The 21,541-nt window shown below is 48.4% G+C and overlaps 1 protein-coding gene across 17 annotated transcripts in view; it reads right to left on the reverse strand.

Annotated features, from left to right (window-relative positions):
- LOC105480748 (microtubule associated monooxygenase, calponin and LIM domain containing 3) overlaps positions 1 to 21,541 on the reverse strand; it is a 232,628-nt gene that overhangs the window by 108,003 nt on the left and 103,084 nt on the right. For all 17 annotated transcript variants that reach the window (XM_011739919.2, XM_011739905.3, XM_071079991.1 and 14 more), the window contains exons 2-8: positions 10,123 to 10,459; positions 8,320 to 8,527; positions 6,314 to 6,430; positions 5,577 to 5,678; positions 4,548 to 4,703; positions 3,148 to 3,248; positions 104 to 361 (exon numbers count right to left, since the gene is read on the reverse strand). In XM_011739919.2, coding sequence (XP_011738221.2) covers positions 104 to 361; positions 3,148 to 3,248; positions 4,548 to 4,703; positions 5,577 to 5,678; positions 6,314 to 6,430; positions 8,320 to 8,527; positions 10,123 to 10,386 — 1,206 coding nt within the window. In that variant the 5' untranslated portion in view covers positions 10,387 to 10,459. The remainder of the gene's footprint in view (positions 1 to 103; positions 362 to 3,147; positions 3,249 to 4,547; positions 4,704 to 5,576; positions 5,679 to 6,313; positions 6,431 to 8,319; positions 8,528 to 10,122; positions 10,460 to 21,541) is intronic.

Genomic DNA, 21,541 nt, shown 5'->3' on the forward strand with positions numbered 1-21,541 from the left:
GCTGTACAACACTGCAGACGCTCATTCCAAGACCTAGGATGCCCAGATTCACTCCTAATTATTCCTGCCCCCACCACAGAGCGCTGCCATGCTTAGCACTCACCTCTAGGAGGCTGTCCCCGACCAGAGCCACTAGTAACTGGTGTCCGTTCTGCTCCCGCACCAAGGCGGCGTTCTCGGAGGCATACATACAAGTGAAGTCAAACATGGCCACGTCGGGCTGCCCATAGTGATTGATGGCAAAATCCAGAGACGGCAGCTGCTGTTGGGTGGAGAAGTCTGCTGCCTCCCTGGCATAGCTGAGCAGAGCCTCCTGGTCCACATTTTCTCGGGAAAGCAGGAGCTCTGTGTCGGCGTAGTCCTGTCTCGAGAGAAAGAGGAGGGTAGGGATGGAGAAGCCCTGGCACTGGGCCAGAACCATCCTATATGACCCAGGGCCACAGCTTCTCCTTCCCCCTGAAGGGACTCCACATTCCAAAACCAAAACTTTCAAGCCTGTAATCCCAGCACTTTGGGAGGCCGAGACGGGTGGATCAGGACGTCAGGAGATCGAGACCATCCTGGCTAACCTGGTGAAATCCCGTCTCTACTAAAAAAATACAAAAAATTAGCCGGGCGTGGTGGCGGGCGCCTGTAGTCCCAGCTACTCGGGAGGCTGAGGCAGGAGAATGGCGTGAACCTGGGAGGTGGAGCTTGCAGTGAGCCGAGATCGCGCCACTGCACTCCAGCCTGGGCGAGAGAGTGAGACTCTGTCTCAAAAACAAAACAAAACAAAACAAACAAACAAAAAAAAACAAAACCAAAATTTTATACCATTAAAAGGGGCAAGGGGAAAGGCAGCCAGGCACAATGGCCCACACCTGTAATCCCAGCACTTTGGGAGGCTGGGGCGGGCAGATCACTTGAGGACAAGAGTTCGAGACCTGCCTGGTCAACACGGTGAAACCTCGTCTCTACTAAAAATATAAAAATCAGCCAGGCATGGTGGCGTGCGCTGGTAACCCCAGCTACGCGGGAAGCTGATGCAGGAGAATTGCTTGAGCCTGGGAGGCGGAGGTTGCAGTGAGCCAAGATAGCACCACTGCACTCTAGCCTGGGTGACAGAGTAAGACTCCATCTCAAAAAAAAAAAAAGGGGGGGGGGGTTGGATTATTCCCAAGAGAACATAGATCTTGCTGCCTAAAACACACAGTCATGGCTTTTCCATTTGCTTGAAATAATTACTATTCCTTTGATCTTATCCTATCTGCCTCAGGGTTGTTCTGAGTATCACATACGTGATAGTACTTTGTGAACTGAAAGGGCATTTCATTATCTTCCGGGTAGTAAATGGCTTTTGTCAAATGGGACCGCATGAAACACTCAGCCTTGCGTAACTCATGACACCCAAAGGAAGAAACCAAAAAAGCTTGAGTGCCAAAAAGACATGGAGGTGGGAGCAATGGTAGTTCAGGAGGCTGGGAAGGAATATGTTGAAAATGAAACAGAGGGTTTCAAAATAGTAAAATGAGACTCTGAAGGACTCCATAGAAACCCACAAACAAAGAAGAACAAAGGACTGAAAAACTCCTTTTCTGTTTTGGAGGTTCCTGGCACACTGAGCCAAGTCTTTATTCTCTGAAAGTGGGGCCTACGGTTTCTAAGTGGCCCTGATGGTCCTTTCAGCCACCACTACAAGATGTTAAAGCCAAAACACAAACACTCAGGTTGGTCCTAGAAAGACTGTTTGTTCAACACTAAGTAGCCACATGGGTTTAGTGTTTAACAGCATACACCGAAGGTATGGCCTCTGCCCTCTTAAAAAAAAAAAAAAAAGAAACACGAAGGCAAAGTAAACCAGGTCTTGGCATTCTAGACTGTTCCTATCGAATGCTGACCGATAACCACAGTTCTGCCTAGGTGGCAGATTTAAGTCTTCACCTTGTCTCAAGGCGTACGAACTGCTTCACTGGCTATTTCTTACTAACAGCAATACAACCCTGATGTAGTCCCAGATAACCAGCAAGACAATTTTAGAAAGCATCTAACCGGATACGTCTTGCTTATGATTTTGGGAGAGTGGGCTGTATAAACAGCTTTGTCCTGGTTCTCCCTGAAGGCACACAGGATGGCTGTGCTGAGAAACAGCTCAAGGTTCCTGGGTAGAAAGAGGGAGCTCTCTGCCACTGGCACGTGCTCATCAGCTCACTCCCCGCTCTGCTGTCAGATAAGATAGTACTGCAGCTCAGACTAAAGAGACTGCATTCACACCACCCTGCAAAGACAAAGGACTCCCTGAAGTTCAGCTGTGAGACTCTTGTGGGAACTGCACAGGCCTGAATCAGCACAACTGGCGTCTCTGCTTCCGTTCTTCTCATCACATGAGCACAGTGATTCTCATGTTGAGACCAATGAGACCAGGCGAGACTTAAAAAACTCTTCTTCAGGGACCATCCACGTGGTGGTCTTCTGACTTCATATTTCAGGCCATCGTCTCAGGGCATGCCATGCAGTCACCTAGAAACAGGTGAGCTGGACCTGGCTAGGATGGACGCTCAGACCTGTTCTGTGGTCATAAAGAGGCCTAAGTGTAGCCTGATCCTGTCAGTGCTGCCGGGACCTCTGAAAGCTGTATCTGCAGTGACACGAGAACCCTCATCAGGCTCCCATAAACACCAATCATTGCTTCTTGGTCAAACTCCCTTCCTTCCCTCTATCACTCTCCCTCCCAGAAGATAATTCTTCAACCAAGCAATCATCAGTCAGATGTGGAATTAACAATAACCAGAAACCCCATCACCTAACATTAAACTGCATGTTTATGCATGAAATGCCATCTGAAACTCGCTTTGCAAGAATCCCATGGTGAAGGAGGAGTGCACTGGAGTATTACTGACAGAACACTGGCCGTGTGTCGACAACTGTGAAAGCTGGATGGTGGGTACGTGAGGGTTCATTACACTATTCTCCCCCCATTTTTATTTACATTTGCAATCAGCCATAGTAAGAGTTGTTCACGCTAAACTGGAAAACATCAGGGGTTACCAGAAGATGCGTTCAGTACTCATTTTCATTCCCTTGCAGGAAAAAACCCATCAGACAATTCTTTCTCTTGGTGATATTAACCACTTCAATAAGAAAGAGTTTTGAAGGAAATCCGTGGCTCACATGTAGTATCACTCCTTTGTCCAGCAAACTCTGCTTTTTGGCTGTCATAACGAAATAGTGTGTGTCATCTTTGTAGTAAACGATGTTCTCCAAGTCAATACCTAGGGCCAGAAGACAAATGTGTGCATGTAAGAGTTTGCTGAGATGAAGGTGCATCAGGGCAGCCTGAAAGGTTACACACAGGACTACAGAGACAAGCGCCTGAGACTCCAGGCAGGGAAAGGTGTCTAAGCCCAGATTCTCACGTCCTGCATCATTAGTTCATGGAAATACAGGGAGCTTTGTTTCTCCGTATTCACTCAACACCCCAAATGATCCTAAAAACAATGACTGCTAGGAAACAGAACTGGAGGGACGGGAATAAAAACAAAACAAGCAAAAAAAAAAAAAAAAAAAAGAGGCTAACCTCTAAAGAGGGCTTGGATTAGTTATCGGGTTAAGCCTCTCGGGACAGTCATCAAGGAAGCTGGAGGAATCTCCTAGATTCTTAAGAACAGGATAGACAACTTGACGCCTGGAAGCAGAGAGTGAACTACTGACTTTCTAATTCAATTAGTCTAAAAAATAGATGTAATGGAAAGAAATCAAGTTCTAGAAAACAAAAGAATGAAGGCACATTTAGCAAAATATCCACGTTGATCTATTCAAAACCTATCATACAACAATCTCACTGCTATCTGACACATGGTTTGCCTTCAAGCCTGAGCTGGAACTCAGGAAGAAGACTACATACTTAAAAGGCCTAAAGTCAGCTTCCCAACCAAACCAGGGAGCCACCGGCCAGCAGCTACACCAAGCAGCATGACTTAGCATCACAGCACAGGGCAGGCATTGGGAAGAACCAGTGGAGGCAGAACGAACGCTTTAAAACAAATAAACAAGCAAACAAAAAAACTCAGACTGGGTGTGGTGGCTCACGCTTGTAATCCCAGCACTTTGGGAGGCTGAGGCAGGTAGAGCCCAGGAGTTTGGGAGCAGCCTGGGCAACATGGCGAAACTCCGCCTCTACAAATAATATGAAAAATTAGACTCTTGCCTTTAGTCCCAGCTACTCAGGAGGCTGAGACGGGAGGATCACTTGAGCCCAGGAGTTCGAGGCTGCAGTGAGCTGAGATCACGCCACTGAACTCCAGCCTGGGCAACAGAGCGAGACCCTGTCTCAAACGAAAAACAAAACCCAGAGCAGCCCAGTCACTGTGAGGAGGTTAAGAATACGCGAGGAGGAGACAAGTTCTGCAGGAAGCATTGCGCTAGGAACAAGGCACAGGAGTGAAAAGAGCGGGAGGGGCAGATAGTGCAGGAGACACCCCGACGGCCACTCATCCCACCAACCCCCCAAGAAAACGTCCCCAGGGACTATTTAAGTTTCTATCCTAGGCTCCGGAGACAACAACACCAACCTGTGGCTTCCCTCAGTTCCTGGAAAAATTTTTGGTTGAATATAAAAGCCACACCGCTGATCTCTTCCACTTTAGCTTCTGCTGTTGTATTTCGGTTGATAAAATTTGCGGTGATGGCGATGGCCAGTTTGCCACGGAATTCTTTCCGACGAAACCCTGGAGGGAGGTGATAAATCACTGGCTAGAGAAGGAAGATCACTTCAAATGAAAGTGGGGGTGCTGATAAAGACATCAGGGAAAGCTGGGGATGAGAACTGATGGGAAAGTTAGGGCAGCTCTTCTGCAGATGAAAACAAGGTATTTACCTACCTAGGAATATGAAAATTCAGGAACGAAGTCAAAGTCTCCGTTAACAAACAATTTGAAATCTGACTGGCCGGAATATTACTTAGTACCAGGGATTCCTCTTTAAAAAAGGGATGTGTTGGGGGAGTACCTGCTTATTAATATGTAGATTAAGTCCTACAGGTGCCAGCCACTCAAGGTATGGCTCGTCTCCTAGTGCCCCAGCAAGAGTGCCCTGTAAGCAGCAGCCTGGGCGAGGTGAGGTGGTTCACACCTGTAATCCCAACACTTTGGGAGGCCAAGGCGGGCAGACTGCTTGAGCCAAGGAGTTCGAGACCAGCTTAGGCAACATGGGGAAAACCCAATCTCTACAAAAAACATAAAAATTAGCTGGATATGGTGGCACGCGCCTGTAGTCCCACCTACTCAGGAGGCTGAGATGGGAGGATCGCTTGAGACCAGGCAGATGGAGGCTGCAGTGAACGTGCTCATACTACTGCACTCCAGCCTGGGCAAAAGAACGAGACCCTGTCTCAAAAATGAAATAATTAAATAAAATAAAAGCAGCGGCCCGAGTGCCAGCTGGCTAGAGGAAGGCAGGACCTGCCATTCCATCAGGGCAGGAAGCACACATTCAGGCTCTCAAAAGAGAGGACCCTGGTCACACACAGTCTCACCCCAGGGGTAGGACAGCATCCGCTTTCCCCTCTGCTATGAGTCAGGCAGAGGAGCACAGACCAATACCTTCCAAGGTGTTCCTCCGACCATCCCCACCGATGATCACTTCAAATTCATACTCTGACACAGGATGAGTCTTGGGGTGCACCAGTGCCCGCCAGCCTATCCCTGTGGACCAAAACCAAATAAATGGGGGTCACCACCCGGACCACATTCACAGCCAGGACCATCTCTAGATACCCAGTCATGTGAACTGCACAAAACCCTGGGCCAAAAACACTATGTGTAGAAGCAGTGGAGACAGAGGCTGGCCGCGGTGGCTCACGCCTCTAATCCCAGCACTTTGGGAGGCAGAGGCTGGCAGACTACTTGAGGCCAGGAGTTCAAGACCACCCTGGCCAGCATGGTGAAACCCTGTCTCTACTAAATATACCAAAATTAGCCAGGCGTGGTGGCGTGCGCCTGTAACCCCAGCTACTCTGGAGACCTAGGCAGAACTGCTCAGAGGTCACAGTGAGCCAAGACTGAGCTACCGCACTCCAGGCTGGGTGACAGAGTGAGACTCTCGTCTAAAAAAGAAAAAGCAGTGGGGACAAACCACAGAAGGAAAGAAGCCTTGCAGAGGGCCCACCACATGTGCACCTGCAACATCGAAGGCTGCATCCAGACCACGTCCCCACAGGCACAGGCTTTGGCTAGCTCTGGAAGCAGCCCTCAGGGGCCTTTGGTTTGCTCCCTCAATCTCATCTTCCTCATCCATCAACACCCTCTCACGCCTTCTTCACTCCTCCAGTATAACTTACGTTCATTCTCTTGGTCCTCAGGAGGTTGTATAAGTCCTTGGAATTCCACATTGACATGGATTTCAATGCCTAGGATCAAGGCTACTTTCAAAAGTATTAGTTGGAGCTGACGGATACCTGGGAGAAAACAGAGATGGTGTTGATGGGAACACATGGAGAAGGGGGTATCCATCCGTGTCGCGGCTCAGGCTCCCACCCCACCACCCACGCTCCCTTCATTCAGATTCCCAAAGCCTGCTGTAGCAGGAGACATTCCGAAGCCACACTCTGTAACTTCTTCCTTTCTTTAAGGCAAATATAGCCCAGTGGAAAAGATGTTCTAGAGCAACACACAGGACACTCCTACCTCTTGGGTTCAGTGTTCTAAACAACCAAAAGCTTGGAGACAACACGGGATTGTGGCCTACAGGAGATCCCTTTCCATCTTTCCAATTCGGGGCTGCCATATTGGTGGCATCTCTGATCCTGCTAGGTCAGGAGGCAGATGCACCCACAGGGTACAGCCCACAGTCAGATGCAGAGCTGCTGCATGACCTCCCCGCCCACGGGCGTCTCTTTCAGCCCATTCCCTGGTTGATCATCACACATTCTTACAAGGCAAGAAGGGAAATCATAATCCAACCAGATCCTCCTCCCATTCCCCCTGCCACTCCTGGTCTACAGCTATGGAAACTGAGGCCAGAATGACTGACAATCTTGCTTATTTTCATAGTGAGACTGATTGATTTATTCAACGTCCATGAGCACCTGTAGGCACCAGACATGGCAGGGACTTAAGGTGTAGAGATAAAGATCTAGGCCCTGGTAGAAGACCCTCTCAACCCTAAGATGAATCTTGCCACAAATAAGGCAGACAAATCCACTGAGTTAATGACCCTTGGTCCTCTCTTAAGACCAAACTTAACTGGGTCTAATGTGCCAGGAGCAATGCAAACCCTCCTCACGTCATCTTGGTTGTTCTCCCCAGTTTACCACAGCCACCACCCTTCTGAGTCCCACTCCCAAAGACTTGTTAAACTCTGCACTAGCATAGTATTTTCGCAGAGAACTGTGGGTTCCAAGATGCTTTATAAACTACAGCCAACAGATGGGCACAGCGCTTCCTCTGCCAGTGGAATGTGGTGACTGCCAGCCAGCGTCTGATAAATTGGCACAGCTGCTGCAAACAGCAAAAGGTTCCATGACTGAATGTGTTTACAGGACACATCTGGAGAAGCTCAGAACAAAGGCTCCTTGATAAAGCTTTCCTGAAAGCATTAATGATAATCAATAAAAAGCCTTCAGTTTCATAACGCACACTGTCTGTTCTGAATTGCTTTTCTGGCCACTTACAGTCAAACACCGCTGATTGCATTAACTTGTATTCATACCCTGTAGGATCTCAGAAAAGCACAGCCCCGGGCTGAGCTTGGAGGTGAGAAAAGTACAGCAAGGGCTTGCAGACCACACAAGAACCACCTAACCAGAGGGATGCCATTATCCCCTTGCCATTAGCGGCCCGGCCAGGGCTCTGCTCCTTCTGCAAGCGTGGCTTGGCTTCCCCCAGGACTCTGTCCCCACAGCACTCTGTGCTTATATTAGTAGAGCACATATCAGGTCACAGCACAGACAGCTGCACGCCTGTGTACTTCTGCCACTGCAAGAAGGACCACCAGAGGGTCTGGGCCCAAACTGGTCATCGTTTCCCCAGTGCCTGGCCCCAGTGCCCATCCCGCAAACTGCAAGAGCTCAGTAAGAGTCCAAGACCTAACTTAGAAATCCTCAGGTCAAACCCCACAATTTCATAGGTTACCGATATGCTCACATTTAAGAGTCCTAAATTACAGAACCACTGCATAGCAGGTGTTTTTACTTCAAGATGAGTGCACTTACTACAAGAAAGACAGCAATGAGATTAGAAGAAATTTGGCGGCATATGAATTCCTCAGCTAATCCACCTATCTCTTTCTAATGAACACGTGTGCGAGGGTAGGGTGGAACCTTACAGGAAAGCTAGTTTTACTTACTGATATGGTCGATGGCTCCGGCACAGAACTTGCCATAGAACTTCTTGGCACCCAGACCTCGTAGATCATGTATGGTGAATGGCCAGAGATGCAAGACGTTGTTGCGGGAGAAGGCATCTCGTTTCTCAATAACAACCACCTTGGCCCCCAGTAAGGATAAGTCGATGGCTGTACGGAGACCACAGGGGCCAGCCCCAATGATGAGACACTGAAAAACACAGCTGCTTTCAGGGCAGGCAGCACTTCCAACAAACAATTCTAAAGAAGTCTCATGATCGTATGATCATCACTCCCTAAAGCCCTGAAATAGGGCTATTCTCCCCACTGCCAAGAAACCTTCACACCTATGTGGGTCACAGCAGAACACCTGCCATGGCTGAAGAGAAGAGCTAGTGATCACCATGAATGGAGAAGACAGAACCATCAGTGCTAGACACAAGCCTGGCACCTGTTCACCTTGGACAGCCTGGAAGGCCCTTGATCTGCAGCATATTTAAGTGGCCATCATCTCAACAAACGATATGAAAATCAAATGCAATCTTACATCAACAAGAGAGGACCGTTTGGAAGGTTTCTAGGTCAGGCAGATTTCTGTCCAAAGAGATACAGAGTCCTATGTACACAATCTCAAGCCTGCTGGAATGAATCTACCACACGCATGATTCCCAGGAAGCAATTTTCAAGACAAAGTTTTATGTGCTGAAAAGAGTTCCAAAATCCCCATTTCTAGACTGAAAGTCCAGGAATACGATCTTGAAAATCCACACTCCAGAGAAGTACTCAGCAGGAGACTGGACACATATCTTAAGTAGTTTGCTCTGTGTGTGCAGAAGGAAAACGTGCAATGCTTTTGGCTTTGTTTTTCTCTTAGTAGAGTCCAGTACTCACTCATGAATGTCACACCTTCACAGTTCTTGAATTTTGCTGATGAATATCTACCCCAATGCAAATCCACTGGGGGTGGGGCTCTAGGTAACCCCTATTGCACAAATTAAAGCTCGTGAAAGAACATAACATAGCCATGAAGTCATCTGCAAATTTGTGTCCCTGCTAGCTTGTTCCAAACTTCTCACATTAGGTGTTCTTCTAAGGAGGGAAGTAGGAAATGTATCTCTCCATAGCCGCTTCCTTGCAGCTACCCCAACAAAGGCAAGTGCATAACTCATGTCTTTGCCTGGGCCTACCTGCTTTGAGAAATAGGGCCTACCTATTTCTCCACGTGGTGAAGAAAGCAACAGAAATACTTTGGTTCACAAAGTCCCTGCTTATGAATCAAAACAGACCTTTGGAACATGGATGGGAAGAGGTTGGAAGCTTGTGGCAAATCCCAAGCTGGCAAATAGCATACCTTACCAGTTACTGAGTATGGAACGATGACTTTGGAAAGAGGACATGCCAAGAACCCCAAAGCCGTGTTCAGACAGGATACCAGTAGGGCTTGGCTACGTCCCTGCTAAGTGACCTGCATCCTCCGAACCACGTGAGGTTCAAAAGAGAGCTTTGGCAAAATAAAAAGTTCCCATGCCACTTGACTTTGGTTGTTCTTAAATACTTGAAACTTTGAACGTTCAATATGTAAATACATGAAATACGCTTAAAATAGGGTCTGGGTCATGCAAGTCAAACAAAAAGAGGTAAGAGATCCATAAAGTTTCAACAGGTCAAAGCTTGATTTCCTGTGCTAGGTTGTGGCTAGACTTTGCCTGGTGCTCACTCAGCCTACCTCTAACTCAATCCTCCTCTTTGGCATCTGGATGAATCCTCATGTCAGTGACCCCAGGGCCCAACAGGATCAAAGCTTACCTTGGTGTTGGTGCATGCTTTTCCCTTTTTGTAGTCTTTGTGACTGCCCCGTTTGTCCAACTTCGCCCAGAGGGCTTTGGCTTTCCAGTAGTTAAGCTTGGACTTGAGCTTGTGATAGAAGGAGCGGTAGTCCTTTGGCTTCAGTTCCAGGTGGTCACAGAGCTCCTGGAAGGCCTTGAGGGTTCCCTTGCAGGTGGTGGCCTGGACAAACCGGTCAAAGAGGACATGAGCTGGGTTCATGGTCTCATGCTTCCTCTCCTCCATGCTGCCTCACTCTCAGCACTCCCAGAGGGGGCGGTGGGATGGCTGTGGGTCCACCTGACACTGGCACGTTAATCTGACAAAAAGAAAGAAAAAGACGGTTAGTATTTCTCTGTCTACAAACATTCTCCAGGAGACATACTCCTCTTCAAAGCAGAGTTCTCAAGTGTCGCAGTCATCCATTCACAAGTATGGACTGCACACCTGCAATACTCCAGGCACTACGAGACACTGGGGCTGGAAAGGTGAGCAGGATGGTTCTTGCTCTCAAGGATCTGATAGTCTAGGAGATGAGGCAGACACAGACACAGAATGTCTTGATGGACCGTACCAAGTGCCACTAAAGAGGGAGACACAAGGGGAGCTGGGAAACAGAGAAAGAGGATCTAAGTCACTATTGGTGGTGAAGCGGGGTCCCCACTGAAGGTGAGCCTCTGAGAGGTGACAGCTGAGTCTCTCAGCATAAATGTTAGCCAGGCAGGGAAGAGGTGCAGGACATGGGAAAGTGACACAGGCAGGCCTGAGTGACTCATAGGGATCAAAGAGGCAAGGGTGACTCCCAGGTTTCCAGCTTAGGCCCCAGATTAAACGGAGACATCAGGCCAATGGATTAAAAATAGAAGCACTCCTCGGTGCCGGTGAAAGAGCGAGCCACCTTCCCCACCTGCACCCACCGGCTCCTGTGAGTCTGCGGAATCGTTTTGGCGTCACATCTGGTGAATCCTCGCCACTGGAACTGTACTGGGAGGCAAAAGTACAAAGGACAAAACTAGAGAGTGGAGAGTGGGTCAGGGTGGCGAGGCAAGCGTGACCACAGGGCTGAGCCCACACAGCCAGACCCCAGCGGCATGACCCCGCTCACAACCCGGGGTTAGCACTGTCACACCAACCCTTGGTTTCCCTGTGTGTAAGGCAAGTAGGTTAGACAGCACCCCTAAGACTCTTCACTTCTGAAGTTCTCCAAGGCTACTGCTGAGAAATCCACATGCCCACAGCACTTGCTCCTGGTGCTCACATCACAACGGTCCAGCACAGGCACATCACCCATTTACCACGAGGCTGACCAACACAACTGGACTGGACTTTGCTCTAAAGATGTACCCTTGGGGTTGGGCGCAGACAGAGGAAGGGAGTGGTTGATGCACTGTGTTCAGGAGGCATGTAGAAGCAAGAAACTACCCACTACTCAGCTGCAGGTGCTGCTGAAACCAACTCTCGGAAGACAGGCGCCATGTTCCAGAATGACACAGGAGAGGCCCTGAAGCTGTCACTTTGGGTAAGACACTGAGCAGCAGAGTGAAGTAGAAATGACATGCCACTTCTCTCTGCACCTCACCATGGTATCATGGGATTAAACCAAACCAAATGAGATGCATCTTAAGTTTCATGAGAGAAAGTCATAACTAAATACAAGGAACTGCCCTCTCCGCCTTATGTCTTCTATGTCAACAGACACAACACTCATCACATAATGTGGAGGATACACTGCAGACAGAACACACTGGCTCGGCTTTTCGCTTCAAATATGTCACGTACTCAACAACTGCTCTTGGCTCTAGACATTAAAAACTACACCGTTGGCCCAGTGCGGTGGCTTATGCTTGTAATCCCAGCACTTTGGGAGGCCAAGGTGGGTGAATCACTTGAGGTCAGGAGTTCAAGACCAGCCTGGCCAACATGATGAAATCCTATCCCTACCAAAAAATACAAAAATTAGCAAGGCAGGGTGGCACACGCCTGTAATCCCAGCTACTCAGGAGGCTGAGGCATGAGAATTGCTTGAAATCGGGAGGCAGAGTTTGCAGTGAGCTGAGATTGTGCCACTGCACTCCAGCCTCAGCGACAGCATAAGACCCTGTCTCAAAAACAAAACAAAACAAAACAAATCCAGAAAAAACAATACACTGTTAACACATATAGCTTCTCCCAATAGCCACATGGCTAGGAGGCCAGCAAGAAATGGAGCTAACTAGAATTAACACTCAGTTTCCCCCAAAAAGAAAGGTTTTATTCTAGGTAGCAGAAAGATAAGTACTTTACAGTTCCTAAAAAGGGCCCATTGTTTCTCTTACAAGTCAAGGCTTATCTTAGAAATGTCAGAAAGTCAAAAGATGGCTTGTAGGGCAGGAAAGAGCAGATGTGCTTATGCGAAGGCAGGAGAAACGGTGGCAGCTGACAGCCCATGACTAGAAACAAAGGTCCCGCAGCATTTTCTACATCAGGGGCCCTCTTTGCCTCCTGACCTCTTTGTGGGGACTTTGGAGGCTTTACCTGCTCTTTGAGAAGCACATGGCACGGCACAGCACAATCCGGACCCTGTCTGTATGCTCTGCCTGCCTTCAGTCAACCTAAACACCAGAGTCACAGTGTTTGGTAAGCTTTGCATACACTGGGTCTCATCCACCGCTACCTCATGTCAAAGAAGAAAATGACTTTTCTTTGTTCCTAAACAGTAGCCACTTTCGACTCCTTGCCAGGATTCAGAGCGCTCAGAACCACGACATTCTTGCTGAAGTCAAGACATTAAAGATCCTGCAACCCATAATTCCAAAACCCTTCCTGTCATAGCGCCTGCCTTGGCTTACACCTCCCTTGAAAGAGGGTCTTGGGCACTTATTTCCCAAGAAGAGTTCTTCCGTGTGAGCTAACAACCCCTTGGTTAGCTGTAACCCACTCGGTTTGAAATAATTCACTTCCGAAGAGCTGCTAACCACCATAAAGAACTTTCAAATCAAACCCCACTACAGAGGAACGCCTTCACTAATAACTGTCCCCAGTCCTTCTGCTAGTGAAAAACACTTAAATTAACAGATGTCAGCCAGAGCTCCCAGAGAGCTGCAGAGCCAACCAGCAGGCAAGTATTAAGTCTCTGGCCGAAGACATTTCGACCTGCAGGGCACTGGGGACAACAGATGAACAGAGGCAGGCTGGCTCCTGGAACAATGCGACCGGCACTCAAGGTAAGACAACACAAGATGAATTCCCTCGGGCTGCCTCACTTTTCCTGCTTTGCGGCTGAATGACTGCAGCGCAAAGACTCCTCCAGAGTGTGACAGCATTGCTCTGTGGCTCTGCTGGGCTGGGCCTGTCTCACTCTGCAAGGGGCTTACCCAGCATTCTCACTGGCTCTGACAACAGCCGGGAAGCACGGCGGAGCAGGGCTATTCCTGTTACCGCCCCCATTTCCCTCATTCCTGAAGGTCAAAGCCAGATCATGCTCCTCCTGGCCTGTCCTGCACCACCCTGTGTACAGTTCATAATCACAGGAACCTGCTGACCAGGAAACCTGGCAGGAAGGTGCCAGAAATCCCAGAAACTGAAAAGCCAAGGTGTGCAAGGAAGGGGTAGAGGAAGTGCGGAGCCGGGCAGGGGGGTTGCGGGGAGGAAGAGGAGGTGATGCCAGGTTTCCAGGCATCTGTGAGTCTCTGCCAGCTGACTCCAGCCTGCATGTTTTGTCCACGGCAGCTGACTGCTGACTCAGAAGCCCCGCATGGGCCTTGTCTGTGGAGGACGGCACTGCAGAGACGGCCTCTGAAGCACATGCAGGACACGGTTACGTTTCTATTTACAACAAGAGTTGAAGGCTGTCACTGACTTCTGGCTGGCTATGAGAACACTCAAATTTCTAGTTCTTAGAAGAGGTAGCTGGATGTTTCTGGGGGAGTAGAAAGGAGAATCATCTTTAAAAACAGAAAAAGAAAAAAACAAAACAACAAAATAAGAATGACACTTCGAGAGTATGGCATCAGAGTGAAGCTTCATTTTCTCCCTAACCAATGCACCATGAACATACCAGCGAACGTGCAAATCTCTGAATCTTACACAGCAATCTGTGAACTGCGCCTTCCCCTAGCCCATTCAGTCAGACATATGTCTCATCTAAATAGATCTTGAAAGCGGATAGAAGGCCAGGTGCGATGGCTCATGCCTGTAATCCCAGCACTTTAGGAGGCCAAGGCAGGAAGATCACCTGAGCCCAGGAGTTCAAGACCAGCCTGGGCAACACAGTGAGATCCCATCTCTTTAAAAAATAAAAACCAAAAAATTAGCTGGGTGTGGTGGCATTCGCCTGTGGTCCCACCTACATGGGAGGCTGAGGTGGGAGGATTGCTTGACCCCAGGAGGTCAAGGCTGCAGTGAGCCATGATCATGCCAATGCACTCCAGCCTGGGAGATAGAGCAAGATCCTGTCTCAAAAACCAAAAAAAGAAAAAAGTAGGTGGAGAGGAACACTTGCTTTGGAACGCCATCAGGAGGAAGCTTAGATGAAAAATGCACTATGGATTAATATTTTCCCTCAGAAACCAGCACCCAAATTGCCAATATGCCCTGGGCACCTGATCTGTCTTCCTGCAACACAGGCAACTTAGCATCATCATTTGAAAAGACTGTCCTTTTCATACCAAGTAGTCTTAGTATCCTTGTCAAAAATCATTTGACCACAAGAGAGGTGCATGAGGCTGAGGCAGGAAGATTATTTGATCCTCCCAGGACCCTGGATCCAGCCTGGGCAATACAGCAAGACCCCATTTCTTAAAAAAAAAAATCATTTGACCATTGTAGGGTATGTTTCTGGGGCCTCTATTGTATTTCCATTGGTTTATATGTCTGTCTTTATGCCAGTACCACACTGTTTTGATTAGTACAGCTTTATAGTAAGTTTTGAAATCAGGAAGCACGAGTCCTCTAGCTTTGGTCTCCTTTAGAAGGACTGTTTTGGCTATTCAGGGTCCCTTGAGATTCCATGTAAATTTTAGGATGGGTTTTTCTATTTCTTTTTTTTTTTTTTTTTTGAGACAGAGTCTCACTCTGTCGCCCAGGCTGGAGTACAGTGGTGTGATCTCCACTCACTGCAAGCTGCGCCTCCCGGGTTCACGCCATTCTTCTGCCTCAGCCTCCCAAGTAGCTGGTACTACAGGCACCCGCCACCGCGCCCGGCTAATTTTTGTATTTTTAGTAGAGACAGGGTTTCACCAGGTTAGCCAGGGTGGTCTTGATCTCCTGACCTTACGATCCGCCCGTCTTGGCCTCCCAAAGTGTTGGGATTACAGGCGTGAGCCACCGCGCCCGGCCAAGGGTTTTTCTATTTCTACAAAAAAAAAAAAAAAATCACTGGGATTTTGATAGGGATTATATTGAACATGTATTGTTTGGGTAATTCTGACATCTTAACAATAGTAAGTCTTCCAACCCATAAGGATGAATTTGTTCTCATTTATCTTGTAATTTATTCCAGTGATGTTTTTTAGTTTTCATTGTACAAGGCTTTCACCTCCTTGGCTAATTCCTAAGTGTTTTATTATTTTTGATGCTACTGTAAACAGAATTATTTTCATCATTTCCTTTTCAGACTGTTCACTATTAGTATATAAAAATGTAACTGGCCGGGCACTGCGGCTCACACTTGTAATCCCAGCACTTTGGAAGGCTGAGGCGGGCGGATCACGAGGTCAGGAGATGGAGACCATCCTGGCTAACACGGTGAAACCCTGTCTCTACTAAAAATATAAAAAATTAGCCGGTGTGGTGGTGTGCACCTGTAGTCCCAGCTACTCAGGAGGCTGAGGCAGGAGAATGGCGTGAACCCGGGAGGCAGAGCTTGCAGTGAGCCGAGATCATGCCTCTGCACTCCAGCCTGGGTAACAGAGCGAGACTCCATCTCAGAAAAAAAAAAAAAGTAACTGATTTTTGTGTATTAACTTTGTATCCTGCTACTTTGCTGAATTTATGTATTAGCCTTGAACAGGTTTTTTTTGGTGGAATCTGTAGGATTTTCTACACATAAGATCATATCATCTACAAATGGAGATAACTGTCTTCCTTTCCAATATAGATGCCTTTTAATTTCTTTTTTTGGCCTAATTGCTCTGGATAGAACTTCAGTACTATGTTGGATAGAAGAGGCAAAAGTGGGCATCTTTGTCTTGTTCCTGATCATAAGAGGAAAAGCTTTTTGTCTCTCACTGTTGAATATGACACGTGCCGTGGTTTTTCACATACGGCTTTTACTAGGCGAAAGTAGTTTTCTTCCATTCCTAGTCTGGTGAGTGTTTCTATCATGAGAAGGTATTGAATACACATGTATTGCATCCTGGGATCTATCCTGACTCTCCATCCTTTTTATCATCAAGCTGACACTCGGCAGGATGGAGAGAAAACATGAAGCCAGCTCCTCCCCCCACCACTGTGCCCTCTCCCTCTCCTGCCTGTCACTCACCCGGCTGCAGTCCTCATCTGCTCCTGCCACTCTGCAAGGACATTATTTAAATGTCTCTCTCCTCCACTAACTGTGAACTTCTTACGGTAGGGACTGGGTCTCTGCGCTATAACCCGACTTGGAGTAGAAATAGGTCATGTTTCTGTGGAGGTGATGAGGGTAGGATGGAGCCCAGCAGCTCCGTACTTGAAGGACCAGTCCTGGGGAAAGCACTAGCCTGTCCTGCGTGATGAGAGTAGGATGGAGCCCAGCAGCTCCGTACTTGAAGGACCAGTCCTGGGGAAAGCACTAGCCTGTCCTGCGTGGCTGCAGAAGGTGAAGGAGAAATGGACACATGTTAGAGAGAGACTTCCAGTGTGCTACCAAAAAGCGGTATCCAGGAGTGCACAGTCAACCTGGGCGGGCAGTGACAGTCTATGAAGAACACACACAAGAGTGTGGCACTTTTCTCATGACCCGCACTCTGCTGGGCTGCGTGTGGACCACCCCTCTCTAGAGGCATCTGAGAAGAGCTGGGCCCAGATAACCTCTGGGTTCTCTTCCAAGTCCCTAATCCTGCAGGACCATATGGTCCTAACCCTTATGTTGTATCTTTTCTAATTTTTCATTTCTATTCTTTGCTAACAACCTATTTCTTCATGAAAACCAAGTTAAGAACATCTACGCAACTGAGAAATGAAGTGAGTTAGAAGTGAGCTGACCTCTGCCTTGCAGTTCTGTCACCCCAAACACACATTAAAGTGTCTGAATCACAACGAGGCACCAAATAAACATCATCACCGATGATGATGTCAGCTCACATTCAAAGTAACCCCCAAAACAAGTAATGAAGAAGAATGCCTGAGGCCCACCATCTCAATCTCCTCATCTGTAAAACAAAAATCACAGAATTCTGTAGGAAGTAAGGTAATGACTGTAGAATGTTTATCCGTGCCAGGAACACAGCAAGGCCCAACCAACAGTAGCGCTGTTATCATCTAGCAGTTTATCAATAAACCCCAGCAATGAAAGTGTATACTCAGTCTATACGACGGAACAACAGAGTTCAGATGGTTTTGTTTTCTGAAGGAAAGAAAAATGGTTTGGAACTTTCTCTGCTCCATTATCACTCTTCCCCTCTCCCTCCATCTGCTCTAGAAAGCGTGAGAATGGCATTGGGTGGGCGGGGGGCGGCGGGGGGGAGGCCTAAAGGAGTAGGATCTGTGTAACTCCTGCCAAACTGTAGTGTTAAACATGACAGAAGATACTGAGTCGTTACTACTTGGTGTCACATCCGCGCCTATGGCACCTTTGCCACCATCCCGCAAGGCAGCATGTACGACCTCCATTCTGCAGGCGGGGCAAGTGCAGCTGAAAGAAGGTGAAAGGTCACAGAGCAAGAAGGAGGCAGTGCAGTCATGTTTTGGGTCCAGACTTGTCCAGTTGAGAGCCTAAGTCCTTAGCCATTATGAAAAACCACCTGAGAATACAGCTTGAGAAGTAAAAGTTCATGAGAATGCATGCCTCCAGTCCCTAACCACCCGAGAGCAGGAACTTGCCTGCCAGGAAGATAGCTGCCCAGCTAGCAATGGATATGCAGTTTCAAGTAAATTTAGCAAGGACACACAATACAGGATTATTTTTCTCCTCATGATTTATCACTGCATCTGCTCCTTTGAAATGGAGCCCTTTCCAAATGGCAGTGAAAGCAGTCTGGTTTCACAGTAATTCTTCTCACGGGCTGCCAAAAGGCAAAGCAACTAAAACAGTGCTAACACGGTCCGGATCAGTCAGCGTTCTGCAGCAGGCTCCTGCACCCCAGCCATCAGCAACACCTACGAGGAGTCAATTACAAAACATTTTCCAACCACCTAATACCACTCCATCTACTGTAGGAGCCTGGGGAAGGGCAGAAGGTGGACCTCAACCTGCCCACTGTCAACAACAGTACAGACCAAAAGACCAACACCTTCCTGACCCACCAATCCAAGAACCCTACTCTCAGGGGTGAGGAAAGGCCTCTGGGTGGGGAGAAAGCCTCACTGAGGATGTGGGGAAACACAACTAAAGGAGAATCCCAAGAAAAAGCTGTTCTCCTCAAGGGCCGGATTCCAATCTATTAGGTTGGTGCAGAGGTCAGTGCAGTTACTTTTGCCATTACTTTTAACAGCAAAAACCGCACTGACTTTTGCACCAACCCAATACTCTGCTGAGCACCACGTACCCAGTTCCAGGTACACAGCAGGTGCTCAATAAGGTTCTGCTGATTAAAGGGCTTCCCACTCACCTACACTTGTGCAGACCCGGGAAGCTGGCTGGCTGGTAGGCCGCACAGCGCAACCGCCAGGTCACGGCACACAGGGGCTCAGAGAGGGCCAAGGCTCCAGCAGTCCGAAGCGAGAGAAATACCTCACGAGATGACTGGAGAACTTGCGGAAAACAGGCAAGGTCTCACCAAGGCACTCGGTCAGGTCGTTTCCTTCCTCTCCCGGGACAGAGCCTGCAGCTAAGGCTTTCCAACACTGGCCCAAAACACAGCTGGCAGGAGACTAACCTGGAACAGAATCTGGGGTTTCTCAGATGTCTCGCCTACCTGTCATCACTGCCACAGAACCACAAAATATACTGCAGTCAAGGCTCAGCACCATCTGAAAGGTCATCTAGGCCCACCAGCCATCCCACACCTGCCTATCGATGACATGTCAACAGCACCAAGCTGAGCAGCTTGCAATCAATGTTCATTCCTCAAGGATTCCATTTCTGTGTAGAAGACCAAAACAGGCCGGGTGTGGTGGCTCATGCCTGTAATCCTAGCCCTTTGGGAGTGTGAAGCAGGAGGACTGCTTTAGGAAGAGTTCAAAACCAGCCTGGGCAACATAGCAAGACCCTCATCTCTACAAAAAATTAAAAAATTAGCTGGGCATAGGGACACACACCTGTCGTCCCAGCTACCCAGGAGGTCGAGGCTGCAGTGAGCCATGGTTGCGCCACTGCATTCCAGCCTGGGGATGGAGCGACACAGTCTCAAACAAACAAACAAACAAACAAAAAACCATAAACAAAAACACCATTTCTCTTCCGCCATGGTTCTCAGTTTCTCCACCTTCTTGGCATTCTTCCACAAGCTTCTATCGGTAATCAATGTCTATGCCCACCTCATCTGCCTTCCCTCCAATGACAGTGAGCAACATCTGGCACGTCTAGCTGAAGCCAGCCTCCGCCTGTGCTTCTGACCCTGTCCCCGTTCTTACTCAAGCATGCTGCCTCCCACACTGGTCCCTTCCCTGCAGTGATCCTCCCTCACCCCACTCAACTGTCTTCGGCAAGGACACGCCTTTCAACACCCAGTCCAGACCCCACCCACTCCAACTAACTTACTCTGCTCCCCTTGACAGTAAAACTCGCTGAAAGAATTGTCAATGCTTTGTTCACAACTTTCTCTTCTCCCACTATCTTTGAACCTCCAACAAGTAGACCTTGTCCTCAGCCCTCCACAGAAATGCCTCATCAAGTTCATGAATGACCTCTATGCCGTCCAATCCAATGATCAGTTCTCAACCCGTTTTCCTCAACCTGTCTGCAGCACAAGTCACAGCTCACCCCCACACAACCCCACCAGCCTCCAGGACAAGGGGACACTACCCTCTGGGTCCGGCTGTGGCCTCATAGCCCCTCTCTGCATCCTTTGCTGGTCCCAGACCGATCCCAAGCCTCTGCATGTTGAAATGGCCCTGGAATCAACTCAGTCTTTGATCTCTTTTGAAATTACATCTCCTTCTACATCAGTGGCTTTTAAACTGTGATCTACAGTCAAAAAAAAAAAAAAAGTCTCGTACTGTGATCTGGGACACAGCTCTCTTTTTACATAAATTTAATTTTAAAAACGTTTCATAGGACAAAATTCCCCCATCAGTCGACATAAAAGTAAACATTTTACAACAACCCTTACTACTGAGATACTGTTTTCAATTCTTTTTTTTTTTTTTTTTTTTTTTTGAGACGGAGTCTGGCTCTGTCGTCCGGGCTGGAGTGCAGTGGCCGGATCTCAGATCACTGCAAGCTCCGCCTCCCGGATTTACGCCATTCTCCTGCCTCAGCCTCCCGAGTAGCTGGGACTACAGGCATCCGCCACCTTGCCCGGCTAGTTTTTTGTATTTTTTTAGTAGAGACGGGGTTTCACCGTGTTAGCCAGGATGGTCTCGATCTCCTGACCTCGTGATCCGCCCGTCTCAGCCTCCCAAAGTGCTGGGATTACAGGCTTGAGCCACCGCGCCCGGCCTGAGATACTGTTTTCAATTCTATTTCATTTTTTGAAAATGGCGGTGCCCACTGTACTGACTTCGTGACCCACCGAGACACAACCCCCTGTGAAAGCTATGCCCTGGGGGATCCTCCCTCTCGTAGCTTCATCTACACAGTAGCAATAACTAAAGGTGCCTTAATATTTATTTCCTCTCTCGTGAACTTGTACAACCAATCGCTTGTGCAACATTTCTACCTGGACGTTTGACAGGCACCTCTAACTTGAAGCACTGGAGGCCCCACTCCCGATGCCACTCGCCAGAGCCTGTTCCTTCCCTAGTGTTCTGCGTCTTGGTAAACAGCACCACCAGATACCCAGAAGCTCCACCCAAAACCTTACCCCCGTCTGCCTTTCTGTCACAACCCACAGTTCGTTCTTCAGAAAATTCTGTGTTCTGCCTTCAAATACAGCCAAACCTAACCACTTCTCACCATGTTTTCTCTGTCATCCTCATCGAGACACCACCAGCTCTCACTTGCTCATTGCATGAGCCTCCCCTACTTCTGCTCCTCCAAACCCACCCTCCAGAATATTCCACAAAGCAGCCAGAGCATTCACTTAAAACATGCATCAGACACGTCGACTGCCGCACCTCAGCCCCAGGTCAGGTCCTGCCACTCTCCCCAGCACTCCTTAGGCCCAGCCAGATGGCCTCTCTC

The sequence above is a fragment of the Macaca nemestrina genome, chromosome 15 (genome assembly GCF_043159975.1).
Source record: "Macaca nemestrina isolate mMacNem1 chromosome 15, mMacNem.hap1, whole genome shotgun sequence".
NCBI classification, from domain to species: domain Eukaryota; kingdom Metazoa; phylum Chordata; class Mammalia; order Primates; family Cercopithecidae; genus Macaca; species Macaca nemestrina.